Source organism: Muscardinus avellanarius (genome assembly GCF_963383645.1).
Source record: "Muscardinus avellanarius genome assembly, chromosome: 11".
NCBI classification, from domain to species: Eukaryota; Metazoa; Chordata; class Mammalia; order Rodentia; family Gliridae; genus Muscardinus; species Muscardinus avellanarius.
The window spans coordinates 90,359,307-90,384,620 of record NC_137797.1 but is presented as its reverse complement, the minus strand read 5'-3'; the positions used below and the strand labels follow the sequence as shown (position 1 = coordinate 90,384,620).

At 38.6% G+C, this 25,314-nt stretch overlaps 1 protein-coding gene across 2 annotated transcripts in view; it reads right to left on the bottom strand.

Moving 5' to 3' along the window:
• INTS13 (integrator complex subunit 13) overlaps window positions 1-20,281 on the bottom strand; it is a gene marked incomplete at both ends in the record, with an annotated part of 31,134 nt that extends 10,853 nt beyond the window's left edge. The window contains 10 exons of one of the 2 annotated variants that reach the window (XM_080706308.1): window positions 169-347; window positions 1,629-1,718; window positions 1,907-1,996; window positions 5,023-5,107; window positions 6,854-6,982; window positions 9,067-9,169; window positions 11,996-12,076; window positions 12,671-12,873; window positions 17,501-17,575; window positions 20,057-20,281. In XM_080706308.1, coding sequence (XP_080562434.1) covers window positions 169-347; window positions 1,629-1,718; window positions 1,907-1,996; window positions 5,023-5,107; window positions 6,854-6,982; window positions 9,067-9,169; window positions 11,996-12,076; window positions 12,671-12,873; window positions 17,501-17,575; window positions 20,057-20,281 — 1,260 coding nt within the window. The remainder of the gene's footprint in view (window positions 1-168; window positions 348-1,628; window positions 1,719-1,906; window positions 1,997-5,022; window positions 5,108-6,853; window positions 6,983-9,066; window positions 9,170-11,995; window positions 12,077-12,670; window positions 12,874-17,500; window positions 17,576-20,056) is intronic. The other variant, XM_080706309.1, reaches the window with a different exon arrangement.
• Window positions 20,282-25,314: the final 5,033 nt, after the last annotated feature.

The window sequence follows — 25,314 nt, the reverse complement described above, 5'->3', positions numbered from 1 at the left end:
TGAATAAATAAATAAATAAATAAATAGAGTTAAAAAAAATAGAGTTAAAAAAAATTTAACTTCTTTCAAACCTCTTTTAAAAAAATAAGCATATTAACCAAACTTAGTAACTACTTGCTAACTGATAACAGATTAAAAACATAAAATGTATAGATATTAAAGTCTTACTGTGATCCGGTAGTCCGTCACTCTTCCTCCACATCCTTCACTAATTGAAGGTGGATCCTCTAGGATGGACCGAGAACTGCTGAGGACATGCAAAAAAATCTCTCCTCCATGGCTACTAAGCATATGACTAATGACTTTGGAACCTGACTTTCGTGGTTGTTCTAATAAAACAGAACGACCTGTCAAAAGCAAGATAATACCATCAGCAATAAAGTTCAATTAGCTTTATTTATTCCATTAAGATTTATGTCTAGACTTTTTTCATTTTTAAAATTGAACCTCATAGCCGGGCGTGGTGGCACACGCTTGTAATCCCCGTGCTTGGGAGGCAGAGACAGGAGGATCATGCAGGTTCGAAGCCAGCAGCGCGTGCTGGCTTAGGAGACCCTGTTTCCAAATAAAAATGTAAAAATAGGTCTGGGAGTGTAGCCCGGAGGTAGAAGGGCTTCCAGGAACCCCAGTACCACCAAAAAAAAAAATTGATACTCGTATTTTAAACCAGCATTACTAATTAATGTATCTTCATTTTGGTTACTAAAATTTAGCCTTAGTTAACTGTAACATACTCCAGATTAACACAATAATTTGGACAATCTTCCATAACAAATATAATGGTTTCTGGTATGTTTGGATATATGGGTTCATTCAGTTTCAAGTTCATGTAAGATTTCTCTCCTGGATATTCACAAAGAAAAGAAAGACAACTACTGGATAGTGCTCAGGTTATCACTGCTATAAAACAACTGGGGAGAGGGCATAGCTCAATTCACTGTCTCCTTACCAACACGATTATCATAACTAATATTTCACAGGTCCAAACATTCAAAAAAATCTGGATTTTACAGTTTGATAATCAAGCTGTCCTTAACATAAGAACTGGTCTTATGATAAAGACAAACTTTTTAGATTAATGGTTCTAAAATCTGCTGGATCGTAAGAATTACCAAAGGAGCTTTTAAAATTTAAAAAATGGAATTCAATAATTTAGACTTATAAAAATACATTAAATAAAACTTGCTTACAAACAGTAGTCTGAAAGTCAGACATAAGATCTATTATTTTAAAACCTTAGTAAATCCTACCGGGCGTGATGGCACATGCTTGTAATCCCAGCATTCGGGAGGCTGAGACTGGAGGATCGCAGTTCAAGGACAGCCTCAGCTACTTAGTGAGGCCCTCTGCAACTCAGTGAGACCTGGTTAAAAAATAGGGCAGGGGGTGTAGCTCAAAGGTCAAATGTCCCTGGGATCTATCCCCAGACCCGAAAATAAATAAATAAATAAATAAATAAATAAATAAAACCTTAGTAAAACTGCTAAAGGGTATTTCCAACTTATAAGTGTAATACAGTTTTGGCAAATAAATGGCTAGACTAAACTGACATAAATAGCTATCCAGAGTTCATATTTCATTAATGATTTCACTTATAACAACCCAGTCAAAACCATTAAAAGAATTACCATTTAGAAGAAAATTAGTAAGGCAGGAAGAAGGTCTACTATTTACATCTACAGGTGAGATTCGATAAGCTCCAGTACAATAATGTAATTCTGAAATAGAAGAAAACACAGATTTGAGGAATATGAAGAAATATTCTCACAATCAAAGAACAAAACTTGCTTACTGAGCCTTGAAACAATGAAAAACAAAAATTCAAAACAAAATTAACTGATCTCTACATACTACTTGGAGAACCTTTAGATTTGCTCTTTTCTTTCAATTGTTTTAAAATACATACCAATGTTATTTGTCCTTGGTGTGCACCACTTTAATGTTATTGTTTCTTTAAACGGGCCTTCTCTACTGCTGCCACCTGAGTGAGTATCACCTTTAAAAATACGCCAGAGAAACATTAGCATTACTAAATAGATCACACTTCAAATTAACTTGTTTATGCGGAATTTAAAAAGGAGTTCAAGCTCTGTAAGAGAAAATTCCTCCAGGAAAACATTTTTCTGCAAAGTCTCCTAGGAAGATGTCAAATAAAGTTGAATATTAGCTATGATTAAATGTAATATGTAAGCCGGGCATGGTGGCACACACTCATAATCCCAGTACTTAGGAGGCGGAGACAGAAGGATCATGGGTTTGGGGCCAGTCTCAGCTTCTTAGGCCCTCCAAAACTTAGTAAGACCCTGTTTCCAAATAAAGTATAAAATAGGTCTGGGAGTATAGCCGGGAGGTAGAAAGCCCCTGGATTCCACCCCCAATACCACCAAAAATAAATAAATAAATAAATACTAAAAATAGGGCTGGGGATGTAGTTCAAAGGTAGAATGCCCCAGAGTCAATCCCTAGTACCTTAAAAAAAAAAAAAAGATAATATGTAAGCCAGGCATGGTAGCACATACTTATAATCCCAGTACTTAGGAGGCTGAAACAGAAAGAGTTTTGTGGACTGCCTCAGCAACTTAGTTGTTTCAGAATAAAAACTAAAATGAGGCTGGGGGTATGGCTCAGAGGTAGAATGTCCAGGATTTAACGCATGCGCACACGCACGCGATCGTGTGCACACACACATGTAATTTCCCTCTAATTTTTTTTCCAGATTTTTTCAGGTCACTATGCAAAAAGGTAATAAAAAAAAAAATCTTAAGTATCTACAGGGTTCCTCTTTGTCTGCACCATTAAGTGATAAAATAGCATAAATATTCAGAGAAAGGCTTACAAATTTAAAACGTACAAGTAATTACACTGATTCCTAATTTTTTTTGTTGGTGGTACTAGGGATTGAACATGGGCATTCTACCTACAAGCTACACCCCAGCCCTTCGTTTTTGTTTTGAATCAGGGTCTAATTATGTTGCTGACAGTCTCACTAAATTGCTGAGGCCAGGCAGCCGGCACACACTGGCAATCCCGGTACTCACTTGGGAGGCTGAGACAAAAGGATTGCAGGCTTGAAGCCAGCCTTGGTGAGGCTGTCAGCAACCTAGCAAGACCCTGCTTCAAAATAATAGTGATGATGATGATGATTGATGATGATGATGATAAAGCTGGAGTGTAGCTCAAAGGTAGAATGCCCCTGTGTTCAATCCCCAGCAAACCCCTCCCCCCCCCCAAAGAGTATGTGATGAAGAATTGGAAAGCAGAGGCGTCTGTCTTATATAACTACAAAGACAGCTGGGCCATTCGCTGAGAGAGGCACTGTCAGAAGACCAGTTCAAGGGGCGAAGCTCATGAAGCTGCTCTGGGCACTCTGAGTCAGAGGTGCCTGAGGGACAGTTCCAGGCCTCAGGCAGGCAGTCAGCTGTGTCACCTGGAGTCCAGGGCAGACACCTGGGCTGACCTGTGAGCCCACTACTCACAGCTCTACTGTCACCTCCTCAGTGACACTTGACTAACTCTTAGAGGCACAATTGTGTGCAGCCTCCTCTGCATTCCCACATATTACTACAATAGCATTTTTACACACGATGACCATGTGTTAACACACACAACTGCAAGTCCAGTTAACAACTATTTTAGAGTAATATTTTATATTACCAAGAATATTTCTAGCTGGGTGTGGTGGCACACGCTTACAATCCCAGCATTTGGGAGGCTGAGACAGGAGGATCACAGTTCGTGGACAGCCTCAGCTACTTAGTGAAGCTCTTGCAACTCAGTGAGACCCTGTTTTAAAAGTAAATAATAAAAATAGGGCTGTGGGTGTAGTTCGGAGGTAGAATCCCCCTGGGTTCCATCCCCAGTACCGAAAAAAAAAAAAAAAATTCTAAACATTTTTCCAAGTTTCAAAAATCAGTATTCTAAAAATTGATATCATCTTACAAGTTCTTAGCAATTTTCATGAATTATATTTCTTAAAACAAGTTTTCTATGTTCCTTTCTTACACATTAATAGAACAGTTATCACAATATTTTTTCTCCTGTTAGCTACTCCACAGGTAAATTCCAAGATTCTATAGATATGTAACAGGTTACAACTGGTTCATAATGTACCTCATAGTTGATGCATACGACATGATTAAAGTCAACGATTTAGTTCTCTCAAAGCACAATCTACAAAGAAAACATACTAAGGGATTAGCTAAACGTTAAAGCGAAAAAGCTTTCAAAATGACCTCTGAATATTAAGATTTCATTGAACGTTAGGACTGGATGGAGCATTATAACTCATCTAATCCAGGATCTTTAATTCATAAACATGTAAACTGAAGTCTAGAAACATATGGGACCTGCTTCAAATCTTCAAATCCCCCTTAAGCCAGGGGATAAATGGTTACTGAAATCATAGGTTTGGAAGATGAGATCTACTGACTAAAATAATTTTGAGATTTCCCTTCTTTTCTTTCCCCCCTTTCAGTACTGGGACTTGAACTCAGGGACATTCTACCTCTGAGCTACATCCCCAGGCCTTTCTATTTTTTATTTGGATCAGAGTCTAAGTTGCTGAGGCTAGTCTTGAACCAGCAATTCTCCTGGCTCAGCCTCCCAAGTATTGGGATTACAGGCAGATATCACCTCATCTGGCTTAATAATTTAAATTTCAAAGTTTTTATCCAGCCAAGTTGTAAGTCTATCATGGTTTTGGGTCTGCTCTGTTCTTTTTCTTTGCCAAGGTCATTTGACTCTAGGAGAGAAACTATGACTATGATTTGTTTGAAAAAACTTGGGAATTTGAGAAAAGACATGACCATCTTTCCCAATATTTGCTCTATTACCCTAATCTTTTCAAAAGTAAATGCTATAGAATAGCAGTTCTATGGCCATTAACGAATGATATTGTCAACTAAGTCCATGGACAGATGAACTGAAGTCATTCAGGTTTATTTACTGGAGACCTTCTCAAGAGCTGTTAGTATGTTTTCTTATATTCTACCTTACAAAAATCAGTACTTTCAAATGCCTCACCACTTTTCAGGAAATCCACATGTGCATCTTTGTGATGAAGTAGTTCCACATCATAATTGGCAGACGTGTTAGCATGTTGTTCTTCCTTAAAGCAAATTTAAAACATTTAAACATGATGGTTTTGCTTTCAAAATAATGAAATTATTCATTTTACTTTTGGTTTACTTTTGGTCAAATAATTCAACCACTAATTTGCTAAAATGGCACAGTGTGCTAAGTAATCTATTTAAAGATGCAATCTTATTTTTAAATATATTTTTATTGGTGCACTGTAGTCAAACATCTTAAAGATGCAATAGTTTTTAATAGTACTTTAACTCCATTTAAAAATATTGGCTCTATTTAGATTAGAAAATAAAATGATTTTTATTAAATTATATCAGAGAAATTTGGGGATTTTTTTGCTCCAAATGTATTCTTTCTAATAATTTTTATAAACAAAATGTATTAAAGATAATTTACCTTAATTGAAAGAGATAGTTGTTAAAAAGAGGAAATAGCATCTTTAAATACCACAGTGAATTGGTAAACACTAATTGTGTAAAACAGCAAATATAAACTAATAAAAAAAAGTTTAGAAACTTACTTTCACATAGTAAATAAGAATTTCAATACTATCTATTTACCAAAAAAGACAATGATTGAAAAGAGAATCACACCAGTAGCACACTAATGTCAAAGTAAAAAAGTAAGTCATTTGTTACCCTCATGGTTCTTTTTTATAACTCATAAAGTTATGTATACTAAAAGTATTATGTTATCTTACTTGTTAATTTGCTTTTGCATCCAAAAGGTTTCAAGAGTAAGTCTGAAATCTCTAGTGAATAACCAGCCAATGGAATAAAGTGGAAATTAAAATGAAAGGTCTAAGCTGGGCATGATGGTGCACACCTGTAATCCCAGTTCTTGGGAGACTGAAACAGGAGGGTCACAGGTTCAAAGAGAGCCTCAGCAACCTTGCGAGACCTTGTTTCAAAATGAAAATAAAAAAAGACCTGGGGATGTAGCTCAGAGGTAGAATGCCTCTAGGTTCAATCCACAGTATTACCAAAAAAAAAAAAAAAAAAAAAAGACATTTCTCATACAGTATTAAGTTCATGATCTAGAAGCAAAAAATTGAAACTGCATGATAAGAAAACCAATGGGAACCTTTAAGAATAGTAATTACTTTGTATTTTAGATAAAATCAAGACAAATTCAATTCCACTCAGTAGCAACGCACCTGAAACTTCTACGGGATAAGTAATTACGCTGGTCTTTGACAACTTAATGATTATATAATGAAAATAAACACACAGCAAAAGATTTTGAAGAAAATCTAGAAGAAAAATCAAAGGACTCACATCTATGGCTGTTAAACTACAGAGTAATAACCTACTAGAAATTTGTAAGCCATTTTTCCCTAGCTAGATTTGTTACCTATAAGTACCTTTATAGGTGGCCAAGAACAAAGATATAGAAAACAAAAGATCCACTGGAATACACAGAGTAAAATCTAATACCAAAGCTGTCACAAAAAGAATCACAGAAAAATAATTTAAAATACAGATTATATGTTGATGCAAACAGTGAGAACAGAATTTTTTTAAAAAAAATCCCATGTAACATGTTCTTCTTGGAAATAAAACACAGCATTTTGTTCTGTGATCCTTTCTTGCTGCTTTTCAGTATTTACTGACCTGGTCAAAGACACTGAATGTGGGCTAGTAAAACAGAAAATATGATATGGGGAGAAAAAGTAAAGATTCAATTAAAATAAATAATATAGGTCAAACACATATTTAAAAGCAAAGCAGAGTTTTCAAACTAGCAGGAAAAAAGAAATGCTTACCTTCATGGGAATATTTGTGATAGTAGTTGAAGCCAAGTCAAAATGCTGCTGGACTAAAATATTCAACTTGGTAGCAAGATGACGTCCTGCACGAACACTATGAACCTCACTGGTTAAAACTGGGGACAACTACAGAAAAGGATTAAAAACAACCCACAGGACATTAGTTCATTGTAACCGTGTACTATAACCCATAAACGCTGAGTACTTTTTATTTCTAGATTCTGAGGGGAGCTCCACAAATTAACCATGATAATTATTTTAGCAGTAATGTTCATATACTCATTCACTCATAACACTAATAGTACAGTATTAAAAATTATAAACTATGTGAGCCATTAGACAATAGCCCTGGATTTAAATATATTTTCCAATTTGTATTTTTACCTCTATTTATCTCCACACAAAATGGATTTAAAAGTAGCTCATAGAAATACTGTAAGTACAAAATAAAACAAAAACTCATTTTGTGAAGAAGACAAAACCCTAAAGATAAACCATAAATACCTCACTTCATCACTAATAAGATCAAGTAGCCAAAATGTACTTAACAAGATAACCTAAAATTTTACTCATTCCAGGGCAATTTTATTTTAAATAATTTTTTAATTGTTACAAATAAAACCAAAATAATGTCCATTATAAAAGGCAAAAAAAAGTTAATGAAAAAGGGGATTTTACTGGAAACCACTTATTAGAGAATCATGGCCAGCCTCAGCAACTTAGTGAGGCCCTCTGCAACTCAGTGAGACCCCAATTTCAAAATAAAAAACCAAAATAGGGGTGTAAGTTGGAGATAGAATGCCCCTGGGTTCAATACCCAGTGCCACACACACAAAAAAGTAAATAAATAAATAAAAAGGTCTGAGATATAGATAAGAGACAGATTACCCCTGGGTTCAATCCCCAATACCATAAAAATAAATAAATAATAAATAAGTAATCCAGAAAATAATAATGTGGGCTAGAGAATAAAATAAGGCTGGGGATGTAGCTCAGAGGTAAAATGTCCCTGGATTCAATCCCCAGTACCATCAAACCATGGACTGGAATATCTAGAACAGAAGAATGCATACCTTTGATTACATAAAGAGATACATTTATATCTTTAAATATAGACTACTGATAGAGAACAACGTGACATGAATCCATTTAATAATCAACAGAATCATCTTTTCCTTCAAAATTATTCAAATTCAGCCGGGCCTGGTGGTGTCCTCTTGTAATTCCAGTAACTGGGAGGCTAAGAAAGGAGGATCACAAGTTCACATCCAGCCTCAGCTACTTAGTGAGGCCCTCTGCAACTTAGTGAGACCCTGTTTCAAAATAAAGAATAAAAAATAGGGCTGAGGTATAGCTTGGAGGTAGAATGCCCCAGGATCAGTCCTTAGTACCATACACATACACAAAAAAAGTTCAAATTCACTTAAAAAGTTAAAAGTAAAGTTTGGGAAGTAAGTTTCCTCCACCTAATATATAAAACTAGCTTCTTTGTTATTGGAGTGTATTGTTTTCTAATGAAGGAAAAAAGATTTTTGCATAATAAAAAGTTATTAAGGTAATGGAACTTCATTAAAATACTTAGGAAGCCGGGTGTGATGGCACATGCTTCAATCCCATCATTCAGGAGGCTGGGATTCGCGGACAGCCTCAGCTACTTAGCAAGGCCCTTTGCAACTCAGTACGACCCTCTCAAAAAATAGATGAAAAGACTATGCCGGATGTGGCAGCACACACTTGTAATCCCAGCATTCAGGAGGCTGAGACTGGAGGATCGTGATTCGCAGATAGCCTCAGCTACTTAGTGAGCCCTCTGCAACTCAGTGAGACCCTGTTTCAAAATAAAGAATAAAAAGAAAAAATAGAAAGACTAAAAATAGGACTGCAGATGTAGCTTGGAAGTACAATGTCCCTGTGTTCCATCCTCAGTACTGCAAAAAATAAAATACATAGAAAGAATACAATGTGTTTGGTTTTGCAACACATTAAGATAATTGTCAACAGTCAAGCAAAACAGAACACATTAAAATCTACAAATATAGCAGTCTTCATGTTTACCAACCTAAATGTTTGCCATACTGACTTGCTTTGAAGATTTCACATATTTTCTTGGCAGAAAAGATTAGCAATGTGATTATTTTAACACTAACCTTTCTCAGCATTCATTAAGAATTATTCACAATGACCTCTCTTTTCAATATTTCTATACTTACCTCTTTTTTAGGACGATCAGATACAAGACTATCTTCACCAACTGGATAGGTATGGATCAAAACCAATTCACATTTTTGTATCTGCATAAGACTTAAAGAGATACTTTTCACTTAAAATATAAGAATATATACTATATGCATTCAAGCACCAAACTACTAAAATCTTACTATATTAAAACAGTGAATTGCTACTGTAAAAGCTAACTACTTAGAAAGATAGTGTATAATTGCTATACAGGTATGAATGTTTATCAATTTAATTCAAATGTACAATTTTATATATGTTTGAAGGACAGAAATAAAGGGAAAATTCTTACAATTAAGCTTTTTAAATAACTATTAGGGAAAATGAGTACCTTGTATATTAATTTCCCTTATATTAATAATGGTTCTTAGCCAGGCATGGTGGTGCACACTTGTAATCCCAGCATTCGGGAGGCTGAGACCAGAGGATCCCAGTTCGTGGACAGCCTCAGCTACTTAGGCTCTCTGCAACTTAGTGAGACCCTGTTTCAAAGTAAAGAATAAAAAACAGGGAAGGGGGTATAGCTTGGAGGTCAAATGCTCCTGGGTTCCATCCCCAAACCCGCAAAAAAAAGGAAAAAAAATAATAATGGTTCTTAAAAACAAAATCAGAATAATTATTTCTAAGAGCACAAAATTTAGTGCTAAAAGTTTATTCAACTTTTTATTTCGAAAATTCCACACCTACAGAAATTTACTACAATAAACACCCATATATTCTACATTACATTCTCTGTTAGATATATTTGCTTTCTATATATATACTAAGTAGATGTACAATTTTTTTCTTATCAAATAATTTTGAGTAAACTGCAAAGGACACTCATAAAAACTTGAGCAATCTTACTTATAAGAATAATATCACAAGCCGGGCGTGGTGGTGCAAGCTTGTAATCCCTGTGCTTGGGAGGCTGAGACAGGAGGATCGCATGGGTTCAAAGCCAGCCTCGGCTACTTAGTGAGGCTCTCAGCAACTTAGTGAGACCCTGTTTCCAAATAAAGTATAAGATAGGTCTGGGAGTATAGCCCGGAGGTAGAAAGCCTCTGGGTTCCACCCCCAGTACCAAAAAAAAAAAAAAAAAAAAAAAAGAATATCACTATCTCAAGAAAATAATCACTCAATCCCAACTACAGTTCACATTGCAACTCTCCCCAATACGCTCTTACTAGCTATGACATAACAAAACATATATATTTGGTCTCTGGCCTCAGATTCCTGGCACAGAGCTCCCCAAAACCTTGTAAATTCCTAAGCCTATTTGACCTTTGATCTCAGTTCTGTATACAAAGCTCTTAAATCCTTGGAATTTCCTGGGTGACAGGAGTATCTTTTGTGTTCAGGAGAAAAGTCTTGATGGGATCCTTGACAGTTTTCAGATGAGGGAGCTATCACCAGAAAGACTAACTATGATCAGAAGTTTGGGAGCCTTCAACTCTACCCCATCATCCTCCAGGAAGGAAAGAGGGGTCAGGGAATGAGTCATCAACTGTGGCTACTCGAAGCCTCCATGAAAAGCCCTGAAGCACAGGGCTGAGGGCTTCTGTGTTGGTGAACATACCCACCTGCTCAGAGGGTAACCCTCCACCGCCACAGGGACGGAAGCTGCAGGGACCTTTCTGGACTTCCCCTATGTACATCTTCATCTAGCTGCTTATCTACATCCATTATCATATCATTTATAATAAATCAGTAAACTTCAGTGTTCCCTGTTCTGTAAACTATCATGGCAAACAGCCAAACATGAGAAAGGGGTCAGGGAACACCTGATTTCTAGCCAAGCTGGACAAATGTGTGTATAATCTGTGGATTTGCTACTTGAGGTTGGTGTCTGAAGGGGGGTGGGAACAAACCTGGAGCACTGAGTTCTTTCTTACTTTGCAATGTCTGCACGAACTCCAGGCAGGTAAGTGTAAAAACTGAACTGCAGGATACCAAGTTGGAAACCAGAAAGCAGGGCTGATGTGGGGGAAAAACACACGTGACATACATAGGTACTAGTGTTGAGGATAGAGGGAGAAAAACGTGTTTTCCTTCTCAATAGCCTTTTAAAAAAAAAAAAATTCACACAATGCAATAAGCTAATATGTTTTAATTTGGTACATACTGAGTAACACAACCCACATTTTATAAATTCATAACAGACTATGAGAATGAACCATTGAAACAAATATGCATAAAAGTTTATCAACTATTTCATTCTTCCGAACACCTTTCCTATGGGGAAAAAGTAAATTCTAAAGTGCAAAGGAAAATGGAAAAAATATGTCTAAGTTTTTGGTAGTCTACTTTTTCTGTGTGTGTGTGTGTGTGTGTGTGTGTGTGTGTGTGTGTGTGTTCTCCTGGGGATGGAATCTGGGGGCATTCTACACCCCCAGCCCTATTTTTTATTCTTTCTTTATTTTTATATTTATTTATTTATTTATTTATTTATTTATTTTGGTGGTACTAGGGTTCCTGGAAGCCCTTCTACCTCCGGGCTACACCCCCAGACCTATTTTATTTTTGGAAACAGGGTCTCTTAAGCCAGCGTGGCTGGCTTCTAACCTACGCGATCCTGTTTCCACCTCCCAAGCGCAGGATTACAAGCGTGCGCCACCACGCCCGGCTTATTCTTTATTTTGAAATAGGGTCTCAATACATTGCGGAGGGCCTCATTAAGTAGCTGAGGTTGGTTGTGAACCTGTGATTCTCCGTCTCAGTCTCCCAAGCACTGGGATTGCAAGAGTACGCTGCCACCACACCCAGCTAGTAGTCCACATTTTGAGACTAAGTCAGGAAATAATGTGTTGAGTCAGAAGAGAATGCAAGGGATATTACCAATCACATTAAAATGATCAGAAATAGTTATAACGAAACACATATATGAAGTTGAAGATATTTATTTCATTTATGAATTATACTCACTGATCTGAATTTGCAGCAAGCTTGTTATGTTCATGAATTGTTTCCTGGACACAGTCTTCAAGCATTCGCACATGACTATCACTATGATATAAAAATGATATAGCACATTTAATGGAATAAACAGTAAAAAATAAATATATAAAACCATACTCAGCCAAGCATGGTGGCCCACATTTGCAATCCCAGTACTTGGGAGGCTGAGACAGGAGGTTCTCAGGCTACTTAGGGAGGCTATCTGCAACTTTGTGAGACACTGTTTCAAAATAAAGAATAAAAATAGGGCTGGGATAGATAGCTTGGAGGTAGAATGCCTTTGGGTTCAATCCCCAGTACTGCAAAAACAACCCCACTATTCATCTGCAATATCTTGGTATAGACATTAAAATTACTTCAAGTAAGGGTCATCTTTAATGTACTCATTCACAATATCAAACAATTAAAACCCTGAGAAAAAATACTCAAATCGATTTACATAACAACAATCTAAACAGTTTTCACTGAGATGAGACTTTATTTAGAACTGGATAAACACAGCCTCAGTACTAAAGGAGAAAAAAATCAGAAAGGCCACTTGCAATATGCTTCCATGTTTATATACTGTCTCTGCTTTGCAAAATAAGACTACCATAGGAAATAAAAGCCCCCTAGTCAAGGAATTACTGATGAATAGCTCACCTTTTCGCATTAGTAATGCAGATTATCCGTCCCCTATTTCCAACACGTTCTGCATTCTCCATGAGTAAAGTACGAGCCTCGTGCTGGTACTCAGTAATCTTGCAGAGGGTTTCCACTGCTGCAACCAGACCATGCAGGATACTGCAGCATTCTGGATCTGCCCGAGGATTAGGAGGCCCAACAGCAGCCAGTGCCGCCATTAGCTAAAAAGAAAAACTCTTATGTCGACAAAAGTATGTACTAGTCAGAGAAAAGCATCTCAAGAAAACTACAAACCAGCGTATCTTAAAAATGTGGCCACAAACATCCTTAATAAAATACTGGCAAACCAAATCCAGCAACACACAAGCTATGATTAAGTGAACTTACCTCAGGAATGCAAAATTGATTTAACACCCAAAAGTCAATTGATGTAAGACATCATTAGTAGAATAAGAAATAAAAATCACAATCATTTCCATAAACACAGAAAGAGCATTTGACAAAATCCAGGACCTTTTCATGATTATGTCCACTCTCACTGCTTTATTTTATATATATAAAAATTTATTTTTAAATTGTGTGGGTATTGCTCATTCATAAAATATAATCAAGAAGAAAAAGTATTATTTATAAAGTACTATGTAAAGTCCCATTCATATAGAAAAACTCAATAAAAAAGTATTTTTTAGGAGAGAGGTATTATGGTCCTAAGGGAAAGCAATAGAAAGAAATACTAACTTCTGGAGTCAGAGATAGGGATTGAAACTCTGGCTCTGCTTTTTATTGGTTTTGTAATTCTAGTCAATCTCTTCTGGCCCTTTTCTTAGTCTGAAAATAAAAATACTGAATGTATTTTTAAAAAAGGTAAGACTGTATATAATTTATATAAAATGTCAATTCTTTTATATCTTCTTTAACATCAGTGATTTGCATTATTTTTGCCTTCAGGAGAGGAATTTCCTCCTCTGTTCACAATGTAAAGGAATGCATGTGATATAAAGTGCCCTCACTTTGAAAGTAGAGAGAAGTACTACTTGTCTTATGACTAACACACCTACCAAATGCACTGCAGGGTGCAGAAGGGCAGATCTATATAAACCATATTTTTACTCACCTACAGCTAGAAAGGTTTTAAGCTTCTTTCACAGTACTTCAAAAGACAGTAGAAGAGGAATGTATGGAATACTTAAAATTATTTAATAAGTAATAAAAGAATATTAGGAACATTCTGGCTAGGTGTGCACTCATCTCTAATTCCAACTACGCAAGAGGCTGAGGCAGCTCAAGGTCAGCCTGGACAATTTAGGAAGACTCTGTCTCAAAATGAAATTTAAAAATGGCTGGGGAGGGCCAGGCGTGGTGGCGCACGCTTGTAATCCCCGCGCTTGGGAGGTGGAGACAGGAGGATCGCGCAGGTTCGAAGCCAGCCTTGCTGGCTTAAGAGACCCTGTTTCCAAATAAAAATATTAAAATAGGTCTGGGAGTGTAGCCCAGAGGTAGAAGGGTTTCCAGGAACCCCAGTACCACAAAGAAAAAAAAATTTTTAAAAAGGCTGGGGAGGCTAGGTTTGGTGGCACATAATTCCAGCACTTGGGAGGCTGAGACAAGAGGATCAGAGGATCGCAGGTTTGAAGCCAGCCTCAGCAACTCAGTGAGGCTCTCATCAACTTAGAGAAGCCTTGTTTCCAAATAAAAACTAAAAAATAGGGCTAGGGATTATAGCCCAGAGATAGAAGGGCCTTGGTTCCATCCCCAGTAACACACACACACACACACACACACACACACACACACACACACACAGGCTGGTGATATAGCTCTCAGTGGTAGAATACCTGCCTAGCATATGGCAAGGCCTTGATTCACTTCTCAGTACCACAAATAACAATAACAACTTTTTGTAGAGATAAAAGCAGAAAAAAATCCAACAAAAGCTTATTCCTTGAATCACTTATCTCAAACAAATGTAAGGTTAGATATGTCTTCAGGTTGTAATACTAATCATAAACATTTTAAGGTCAAATACTATGATAAAACTCATTTTCCTTAAAAGCATTCCATTAAAAGTCACCTTAGATGAGATTATTTCTGTTGAAAAGCATCATTAATACAAAAACTTTAGCTGGGCGTGGTGGCGCACTCTTGTAATCCCAATATTTGGGAGACTGAGAATGGAGGATTGCGGTTCGCGGACAGCCTCAGTTACTCAGTGAGGCCCTCTGCAACGTAGTGAGACCCTGTTTCAAAATAAAGAATAAAAAGTAGGGCTGGGGGTGTAGCTCAGAGGTAGAATGCCCCTGGGTTCCATTCTCAGTACCACAAGAAAGAAAGAAAGAAAGAAAGAAAGAAAGAAAGAAAGAAAGAAAGAAAGAAGAAAAACTTTAACAGGAAGTAATAATTCAAATGGCATTTGAATATTTCCTTAATCCCTGTCTTTCATGCCATTCATATTTGTAAGTAAAGAATCTAGTAGACTAATGTCTTCTAATCAACTAAACAATAGCAAAGAACACAAACTACCAGATACTCAATATTCTTAGACAAATATTGTTAACAAAACATAAACTTAATTGGACATGTTTTTAAATTAAGCATAATTAAGCACTAAAACCACAAGTAATTTTAAGAAAGCATAAACCTAAGATGAATAGAGAATAGGAGATAATAGCAAACAAGAGATAAAAAAAGATGTCAACACAGTGCATAAAAATGAAGAAATGGTTATGAACTTAATAGGACTGAACAAGCTGAACTCTTACTGGCCATAGAGGGAAAAAACCATGAGAGGCCTGAGAAGCAAAGGTACCGCATATCACACAGAGCTGGGCGAGGCAACGCATGCGAGCAGAAGGCGCGGCTTGACTGCAGGTCTTCTGCCCTAACCCATGGAAGTGCCTGCCCCCATGCCACACACAGTCAGTCACTGGTAGAAATGAGCCAGGATGGCACTAAGCATGGACACCACAGCACAGCAGAGAGCAAGGGTTAGACACCACACCAGTGCTGTCCACCAGGACTTCTGTGGTGATGGAAACGTTCTATCTGTTCTATAACCACTATCTACGTGTGGCCTACTGAACATCTGAACCATGGCTAGTGGTATAGAGAAACAGAATTTTTTGGTATCTAAATAGCCACATAAGGCTACTAGCTTCAAGACAGCTAAATACTCAACCCCAAACAGAAAGAGGAAATACAAACTGAACGTCTGCCTACTCCAGCCTCTCCCAGCCAGAAGGCTGATAACCAAGGTTACAGCAGATAGAAGAGCGGAAGATGTTCTCGGGAGACGGTGAACAGTTCCAGAGAGATGATCTGCTAACTCTGACATTTAGAAGTTCCTCAATGAAAATAACTGGCTTAAACTAGTGGAGCCCAGGCAGCAGTGCCTACTCCAACATACAGACTTTCTAATCTGCTATTTAGAGCGCTGATTTCAAATAAGATTGCATAGATAAATGTCAGTGGGCATATTAAAAAAAAAGCCTCAACATGAAAAGAACTCAGAACAAAGAAGAATCAAAAGAAAACTTCAAATGAACCATAATTAATACTCTCAGGTAAAAAATTACACCCATGAAATAAGAAAGGGATGGCAAAAATGGCATAATTAGAGTATAAGTGTCAAGTTCTTGAAAATTAAAAATACAACCCAGAAGATTTTAAAAAATAGAACACAGAGATAATCAATGAGAATGAGGAATGTAATCCAGGAAATACAACATCCCATTAATAAGTATTCCAGAAAGATAGAGAAAATGGAAATAAGAACACTATCGACACACAAATATCATACATTAGACAACACAGGGAAATACAATTAAACATCGTATAGCACAGGCAAATTTTTTTGAAACAAAGACTATAAGACTTACCACCAGGAATGAAGAAATATCCACTAAGACACATCATGAAAAATTCCAGAACATAAAAGGGAACAGAAATGATTCTAAAAGTATTCAGAAATTATGAAGGAAAATGATACTGTGCTTTTTAATAGCACCAGTGGAAGCTGTAACAGTGAAATGATGCCCTCAAAAATCCACAGAAAAGTCACTTTCTACAATGGAATTTCTATACTCAAAATATCAAAAATATAAAGGTAAGTTATACTCAAAATATCAAAAATATTAAGGTAAGTTATAGAAAGTCAGTTACAGGACAACACAAAGAGAGAAATGGGACCTGAAAAGCGAGAGGGGAGGATGAGCCTGCGGCAGGCCTAGAGAGCAGCCGGTTCAGGCTGTGCTTCAAGGAGTGTTCTAAGAGGGAGGGGGGACTCACGCTACTCAATCATCTACAAAAAAAAAGTTCTGTAGAAACATGAGGAAAAGCAACAAGATATATCTAAAAAATTAAGCACAATGTAGGGGGAAAAAAGAGAAAATGATTAAGTTCCAGGAATAAGAAAGCATTTGAACAAAGAAAGAATCATATAAATTACTTGAGTGAATTAAACGTTTTGTGGACATTATAGTACAAGTATAAAATTTTGAGCAAACGAAAAATTATGATAAAACAATTTTGAAAAATCAAGGGAAAGGCATGAATGAGGGGAAATACAAAAAAGGCAAATTCTTACTAATAACAATGACAAAGCTTAAATCGAGAGTTCAATAAATAGAAGCAAAAATGTGCTATTTAGAAATATCGATGTAAATACGAGAACACCTAGAATTGAAAGTTTGCTTGGGGGGCGAGAAGACTGGAATGCAGACAACTGTTTTCTCTTTTAATGCACCTTGGGATTTTTAGACTATATGCAAATACTACATGGATTAAAAAAATTTTAAACTACCACATTAAGATCATTTTCAAAAATAGCCACAGCTGAAAATCTAACCATACCTCCTGTAAATTTTGGTCTTCTTGAGTCCAAGAATTTAATACATGTGCTCCAGAGTCACTCACAATGAAATTCACCTAATAGATGTCAAAGAAACAATTAGTATTCAACTCTAATTTCACTCGATCACCATGTTTTTCAATAATATGTCATTTCTAACACTGATTCGCTGTTTGATTCATTTATTCACTTTTACTTCTAGGATACCTAGTACATGCCAGGTGCTGTTCTTGGCACTGGAAATACAGTGCTACAGTGATAGATACAATTCTGTCACAATATGGGGAGAATATGGGGTGGGCAAATATGGTAAAATGGGGGACAGTAAAATAAATGAACATGATGACTTCATGTAATAAATGCTCTGAAAAATAAGTTAGCTGGCTACTGGAGACTGGGTTGTCAGACATGCTCTCCATGGAAGTAACAACTGGAGCAGGACGCAGTGGTACACGCTTACAATCCCAGTACGCGAAGACGGAGAGAGGAGGACTGCACGTTCAAGGCCAGCCTCAAGCTACATAGTGAGGCCTTCTGCAGTTTAGTGAGACCCTGTTTCACTAAATAGGGCTGGGTGTAGCTCAGAGGTAGAATGCCCCTGAGTTCAATCCCCATTACCACACACACACACACAAAAGTAACAATCGAGAAAAAACCAAAATGGCTAGAGAAAACAGAGGACTTCAGGTACAGCAACAGCAAATGCAAAGGCCTCCAAGGTGTGCCCTCAAAGGGCAAAATCACAGCAAGCACAGCGGTCGGAGGTAAGCTCAAAGAAATAGGCAGCGGCCATATCTACAGAGCATCGAAAGCCACAGACCGCTGAGAGCCAAAGAATGCACCTGCAAATAAAAAATATTCTCACGGCAGTATATAGCTCGGTGGTAGCGTACTTACTCTGAACGCAAGAGGCCCCAGGTTAATTTCCCAGCCTCCCCACCCAAGTACTATCAGGTACGCTGATGATAAGGAACATCGTAGAAAACACATCAAATGACAGTGATGACTATGTCCCTTTTTGAAAGGAGGATAAAATTTATTTCTTTCTCCTGGACAATCTAATCTTTTTTCCTAATATCCATGAAATACTGAAGGAGTTTTATTTCTCCAAAGAAAAAAGTCGGACAATTGGTCTTCTCCCCTAACGCTTATCTGACAGAGATTTTACTGGACACTTTTGATCATCCCTTTTAAATCTTACAAGAAAGCAGGTGTTCGGCGTACCTGAGAGGAAACTAAGGCTTGGAGAGATTAAGAAATATGACCTAAGTCACACTGCTGGTAACTAAAGATGCCAAAGTTTGAGTCAAAGTCTGTCCTCTAAATCATTCCATTATCCTTCCTCTCACTATATATGTTTTTTACCCTATACAGAATGAAGAAAATTTTCAAAATAGACTTATATTTTAACTTGTAATACATCTGAATGTACGTACTGGACTCTGTGTTCACTTTTGCTGACTGCCCTATCTTTGCCAGTCTAAGAACTGGCGATGCCCCAGCCCGGGCTGCTACAAATGACACAAAAAGCATATCATCCACTTATAAACAAATAATTCTCCTAAAATAAAACATTTAACTTGTATACTTGAAGTTTCTATGAGTCATTAATTTATCTTATTGATAAAAAAAAATTTGTATTAGCATCATTTTTTTTTTTTTTTTTGAGTGCTGGGAGTTAAACCCAGAGCTTCCTCCACTAAGGTATATATATCCTGCTAGACGTGGTAGTGCACTCTTGTAATCCAGCATTTGGGAGGCTGAGACAGAAGGATCGTGGTTGGAGGACAGCCTCAGCTACTACTTAGTGAGGCCCTGTGCAACTCAGTGAGACCCTGTTTCAAAAGAAAAGAATAAAAAGTAGGGCTGGGTGTGTAGCGCTCGGAGGTTGAACGCCCCTGGGTTCCAGCCCCAGTACCACACAAAAAAAAAAAAAAAAAAAGAAAAAAAGAAAAAGAAAAAGAAAAAAAAGGTGTATATATATCCTTAGCTCTAATGTAGTATCTTAACAGCATTTTTTTTTTCCAAAGATGGGCAAATCCTGCAGCAGTTTAGCACATATTCACCAAACTGCAAGTACCGATCCTGCTTAGGTTCAGATTTTGGGCTCTGCCTCTAACTGGCTAAAGACAAGCTTCATCTCCTTACTTCAATTTATGCATCAACAACAGGACAGACATAAACAAGACTGATATTCAGCTGGCAACACAGCAGCACAATCCGACAAACTGCTTATAGCCAATACTCCTTCTGCCTGGGCTCACACAGTTCTCAGTGGTCAGTGCCTGCTCCATGTTGGTTGTAACATATTTTAAATATTGCCCCAATACTTACGGTCTACTTCCTAGGACTGTTGCCCTTTTGGAGCATGCCTAGCACATGTAAGGGCTCAGTAATTACTAGCTGTTACTATTGCCCCCAATTAAATATCCATAATACACTTATCCCAAAAGTCAGTACTACACACATTTTTTTAAGTAATGAACAAATAGTTCTAATCAAATCTATAGCAAATTCATTAGTGCAGTCCTCCAAATTCAGGTTTTGTACATACTCACCAGCTTTTTGAAGGGAAATATATCATACATTATTCTACAATATTCCATGGAAGATTCTACTGAGCAAGTCCACAATGATTTAGAGATGGGGGCCAGAGGAATAATTCCTTGGGTCCTATTCTTCACCAACATATCAAACTCGACATGCTGTCTGCATGATTCTGCCATGTAAGGGCAATGATCCACAACAAATACTGTCTTATGGGATTCTGAAAAAATCTTCATTTTGTTTCAACCTGTATGGATGGGGGAAAATATATTAGTCAAATGTTGCTACATAACATATTAATATCTTAAATTATTTCTAATTGAAGTGTCTTTTCTTCGATAAGATTCGTTAAGGAACATGAATATGTTCAGAAAAATGTGTTTGACAAAGAATAAGGTGTAGCAAGGTTTAGTTAGTAGGGCCATGACCAGAAAGAAACTGTTATCAATTCAAGGGAAGAGCTAGAGTATATTAGGCTGTCACTTTACCAGGTACAGGCAAAATTACAGTCCTTATCTTTTTCTTTTAAAGAACCTAGTTATCAGAAGAAAATACATATATATATATATGTATATCAAACATAATAAATGACACTCTTCAAATACACTTTTGATGACCTTTGCTAACTGACATCAATCACACATAAACCCCCAAGCCAGCACTTTCGGGCTTCCCTCCAAAAACAAAAGAAAAAGCTTCAAGACTTTTGAAAAGGGGAGTGGGTAGGGCAAGGGAAGATTAACAGAAAAGAGTGACAGCAAAGTATAGCTCAAAACATCATAAACACCCCCCAAAACAACTGCCTATCGGATGTTCATATTAAGATAAGGACCCCAAACTCACACACACTCCCCCTCAGCTTTTGATATACACAATTCACCACGTAGAACAGAGAAACGTAATTGCTACCTTCTCCACCGGTGGGGAGGAGGAACTTCGGAAACTTTTTTTTATATAAAAACAGAGCATATGGTACTCCCTTCGCTATTAAAAGCTTACACTGAACACACAAATCCACATTCCCAAAGCACATGGTAAAGCAGAGCAAAAGTGATTAAAAAAACCAACTGTCTTTTCACGATCCCGCTACTTTCTCCTCCTGCTTCCGAAGGTATTTCCCTCTCCATGCAGAACTCTTTGAGAAGCCTTCCTGGATCCACTTTGCCGGGGGTGGGGTGGGGGTACAGGTGAGTGGATAGGGAAGACCTCGGGGTCGAGGTTTGCTTACTTTCGTGTCTGGTCCTGCAGTGAGAAGGAACAGAACCTGTGCAGCACAGTCTCTCCGGCAAAGGCTGCCGGCTGGGGGAGCGGGGAGGGTCAGCGCACAGTCAGGACTGCCCGGTACCAAAGACCGGGGACTACGCGTCCCCCGCTCATCTCCCAGCACACCGGTCCTTCCCAGGCTTCCTAAACGCAGGAGTGCGCGCCTGCGCGTGCACACACTCACGCTCTCGGGCTCGCGCGTGCGCACTGCGCTCTCCGACAGCCCCGCCAAGCTTCCCCTCCCCCTCGGACGGCCGACGCCGACGCCGTCGAACAGGAAGAGGGCGGAGCCAAGGGAGAGAAGCGCCTCCACCCCTCGGGGTTTTCTACCCGCAGATTCTCCTAGTCACCCATTGGGGAAGAGCGATCCCGGCGACCTGGGAGCGTGTCCCCGAAGTATCAACGGCTAAAAAGGCCACGACCCCCCCCCGGGCGTAGGGCCCACCGCCCAGCCTCCCTTGCTCGGTCTCTCCACTCAGGCCGGTTCCCCCTGGAAAAACACGCGAGACTTGGAGGGAGGCAGCGCGAAAGCCTGGGAGCCTATAAATAGGGCGGGACACCGAGGAGCCCCGCCCCCGATCTACGCAGCTCGTCGCTGAGTGGTTGGCTCTGCCCCGCAGCCGCGCGAGGAAGCGAGGAAGTCTCGCGAGACTGTGGCGCTCGGAAGCGCAGCTCGGAGGCGGTCAGTGGAGCTGTCTCCCAGACCCGAGCCGGGCTGAGCCCCGCGGGCTGCCCTTCCGCGGTCCCCGCTGGGCTCGGCGTCTGCTGGCTGGAGAGGCGGAGCGAGCGCGCCAGCTTCTCCCCGTTGGCGCATGAGGCCGGGGTGGCCGAGGCTTTGGGGTCCTAGTCGCCAGCGCCGACGGCTGCGGGGAACCGAGAGCCGAGTAAGTGGAACGAATCCGGGGCCGGCAGCGGGCGGAGGCGAGTCGGAGCTTCCTTCGCCCGGTGCTGGGTCGCCGGCTCCGAGCTCCTTTTTTCGAAACCGGGGTGCGGAAAGTTTAATAAAATGCCTTGGCTCTGCCTCCGTGGACGCATCTTCCTTGTTTACCTTCCCGCCGTGCCCGCCTGGGAGCCTACCGTGAGGGCGGGGGAAGGGAGGCTTTGCACACCCCTGCAGCTTTGGACACGGATGCCCACTCTTCCCTCTTTCATGAAACTGCCCTCCAAAAGGTATTACTCTCCCCCCACCCCGGCTTTCTCCTTTTCTCCTGTATTTCTTTTCTGATCCTGGCACCTGAATGGGTCCTGATATTCAAACTAGAAACCAGGACTCCTCTTTTTCATTCTGTGAATGGCAATATAGAATCAAATATAGTTCTTCTTTCACCAGAATTATTGTAGTTGCCCTCCCCCACCCTAAACTGGTTTCCCCTCCATCGTCCCTCCACAGACTTATTCTGAAATACATATTTATTTATCTCCTTTCCTTAGACTTTTCGATAACACGATTGCTGACAGAAACCCTAACCGTTGCATATCATCAGCACCTTTTACTGGCTGTCTCAATCATGTGTTACCCTTTTAGTATCAGCTGGCTTCTCCAAATATTTTAATATGTAACCGTCTGTTTCCCCAAAAGTTGTGTATATTTTCACAACTATGTGCGGTTTTTTTTGTAGGTGCTGGGCCGTCTATCTAGAATACTTACTTTTGCTCACTTTTACCGTCTTTCAAAACTCAATTTATGGCAGTGACTTCTGAGACTCCCCCGGGTTACAATACAGCTCTACTCCCAAAGCACTTGATATAGTTCTGCAGTATTAGAGTTTTTTTGTTGTTATTGATTTGTGTGTGTGTGGGGGGGTGTTGGGGACTGAACCCAGGGACATTTTACCTCTGCGCTACAACCCCAGCCCTATTTTTTTTATTAGTGCATTGTAGTCATACGTCTTAATAGGGTACAATATGGTAGAGACGTGCACACACATTTTATTCTTTATTTTTGAAACAGGATCTCACTAAGTTGTGGAGGGCCTCACTAAGTAGCCGAAACTGACGGTGAACTCACTATCCTCTTGTCTCGACCTCCCAGGCCTCCCAAGTACTGGGATCACAAGGGAGCACCACCATGCCCAGCTTATTAGGATATTTTATTTGTTCATTTCTCCGTCTTTCCTTCCAACTTGAATCTGAGTCTGTAATCATGTCTTTGAGACAAGCTAGTCTGCTTGGCACATAGCAAGCTTTATTTATATACACATATTAACATTCATACTTATAATAGTTCTAGAAAATTTGTCATAGGAGACAGTCCCTTAAAACCATAAGATTGTAGACCTAGAAGAAGTATTCTATATTACTAAAGACTCTTGATCTCTTTTGAATAAGAGCAACCCTGCATTTCTAACACAGATAATTGTTCTTTCAGTATTTGTTGGATGGGATTATTTGTAATGGCAAAAAATATTTTCAAGTGATTTTGTATTTTATAATACTAATATTTGTATTTGAGAAGTAGGATTATACATGAGAGAAATGTTTTAATCTACAGACAATGCTTGGTGTATGTACATTCATGCAGCTCTTACATTAACTCCTTGGACCATAGGTTAGACATAACTAGATTAGATTAGGTTAGGTCCTTTTTGAATTATTCTTTTGGAAAGTTGCTTTATAAAGCTTCAAATATTTTTATTCCAGCAGTGAAATTTTTCTGTGCTTTCAGATAGTGACGTGTCTGTATAAGATAATTATTTTTCTGTGTAATTTGCATTCATTTTTTCATGATCTGTCAAGATTATAAATTTCTTGTTTTTCTGTTTCCATATTGTCACTTAATTTTATCTGCAAACATTACCTGCCTGGACATTAAAGAATTTAAAACCAAATTAGATTGTCAACATTTAAAGACACATCTGTGATACATTAACAATTTCAATATTTTTGTGTAGGTCCAGCTAGAAGATAATGAATATGTGGGTAAAATAAACAGAGCAACTTAAATTTTTTTACATTTTTTTTAAACCAAAATCTAAAAGTAAACAGCTGGCAGTTGCTGTCTTGGGTGGGTGGTGGTTTCTCTTTTATCAGCAGCAGAATGTTCCAAACCATCTGCCAGGAGTCTGACTGAAAATGTCTGGGTGGCAAAGTGGGCGAGAATATGGCTAAGGCAGGAACACAGGCACATACACTTGCTTTTAAAAATATTCTCACGCTGGGCGTGGTGGCGCACGCTTTTAATCCCCGCACCTGGGAGGCAGAGATAGGAGGATCACGCAGGTTCGAAGCCAGTTGCGCTGTCATAAGAGACCCTGTTTCCAAATAAAAACCTATGAAATAGGTCTGGGAGTGTAACCCGAAGGTAGAAGGGCTTCCAGGAACCCCAGTACTACCCCCCCCCAAAAAAATTTAGCTGGGCATGGTGGTGCACACTTGTAATCTCAGCACTTGGGAGGCTGAAACAGGAGGATCACAGAGGTTCGAAGCCAGCCTCAGCTACTTAGTGAGGCTCTCAGCAACTTAGTAAGACCCTGTTTCCAAATAAAATATAAAATAGGTCTGGGAGTCTAACTTGGAGGTAGAAAAGCCCCTGGGTTCCACCCCCAGTACTACACAAAAAAATAAAAAATTTAAAAATTTAAAAAACATTCTCCTATAATTGGAACTATCTGTAGAAGATAATCTAAGTATTTTGTGACTAGATCTAAGCCAGGCACTATGAAAATAGTCTTTTTTTTTTTTGAAAATTTGAAACTTGTTACAGAGTTTAAAAAGAATACTTTTCTCACTGCACTTGTTAGTCAAAAAAATCATTTTTTAGGAAGTCTGGCAAAGTAAATTCCTATTATAAAAGATTTGCAACTGTTTTGTGGTTTTTTGCATACAGGAAATGAACATGCAGATTCTTAGAAACTGTGTTACTGTTTTTCTGAAATGGTAATAAAATTATCCTTTGAATTACCTGTCATTTCTCATTTTCTGAAGAGAAAAGTTTTTATAGTTACAAAAATTTTAAATGTAGGGTTTTTTTGTTTGTTTGTTTTGGTTTGGTTTTTGGTGGTACTGG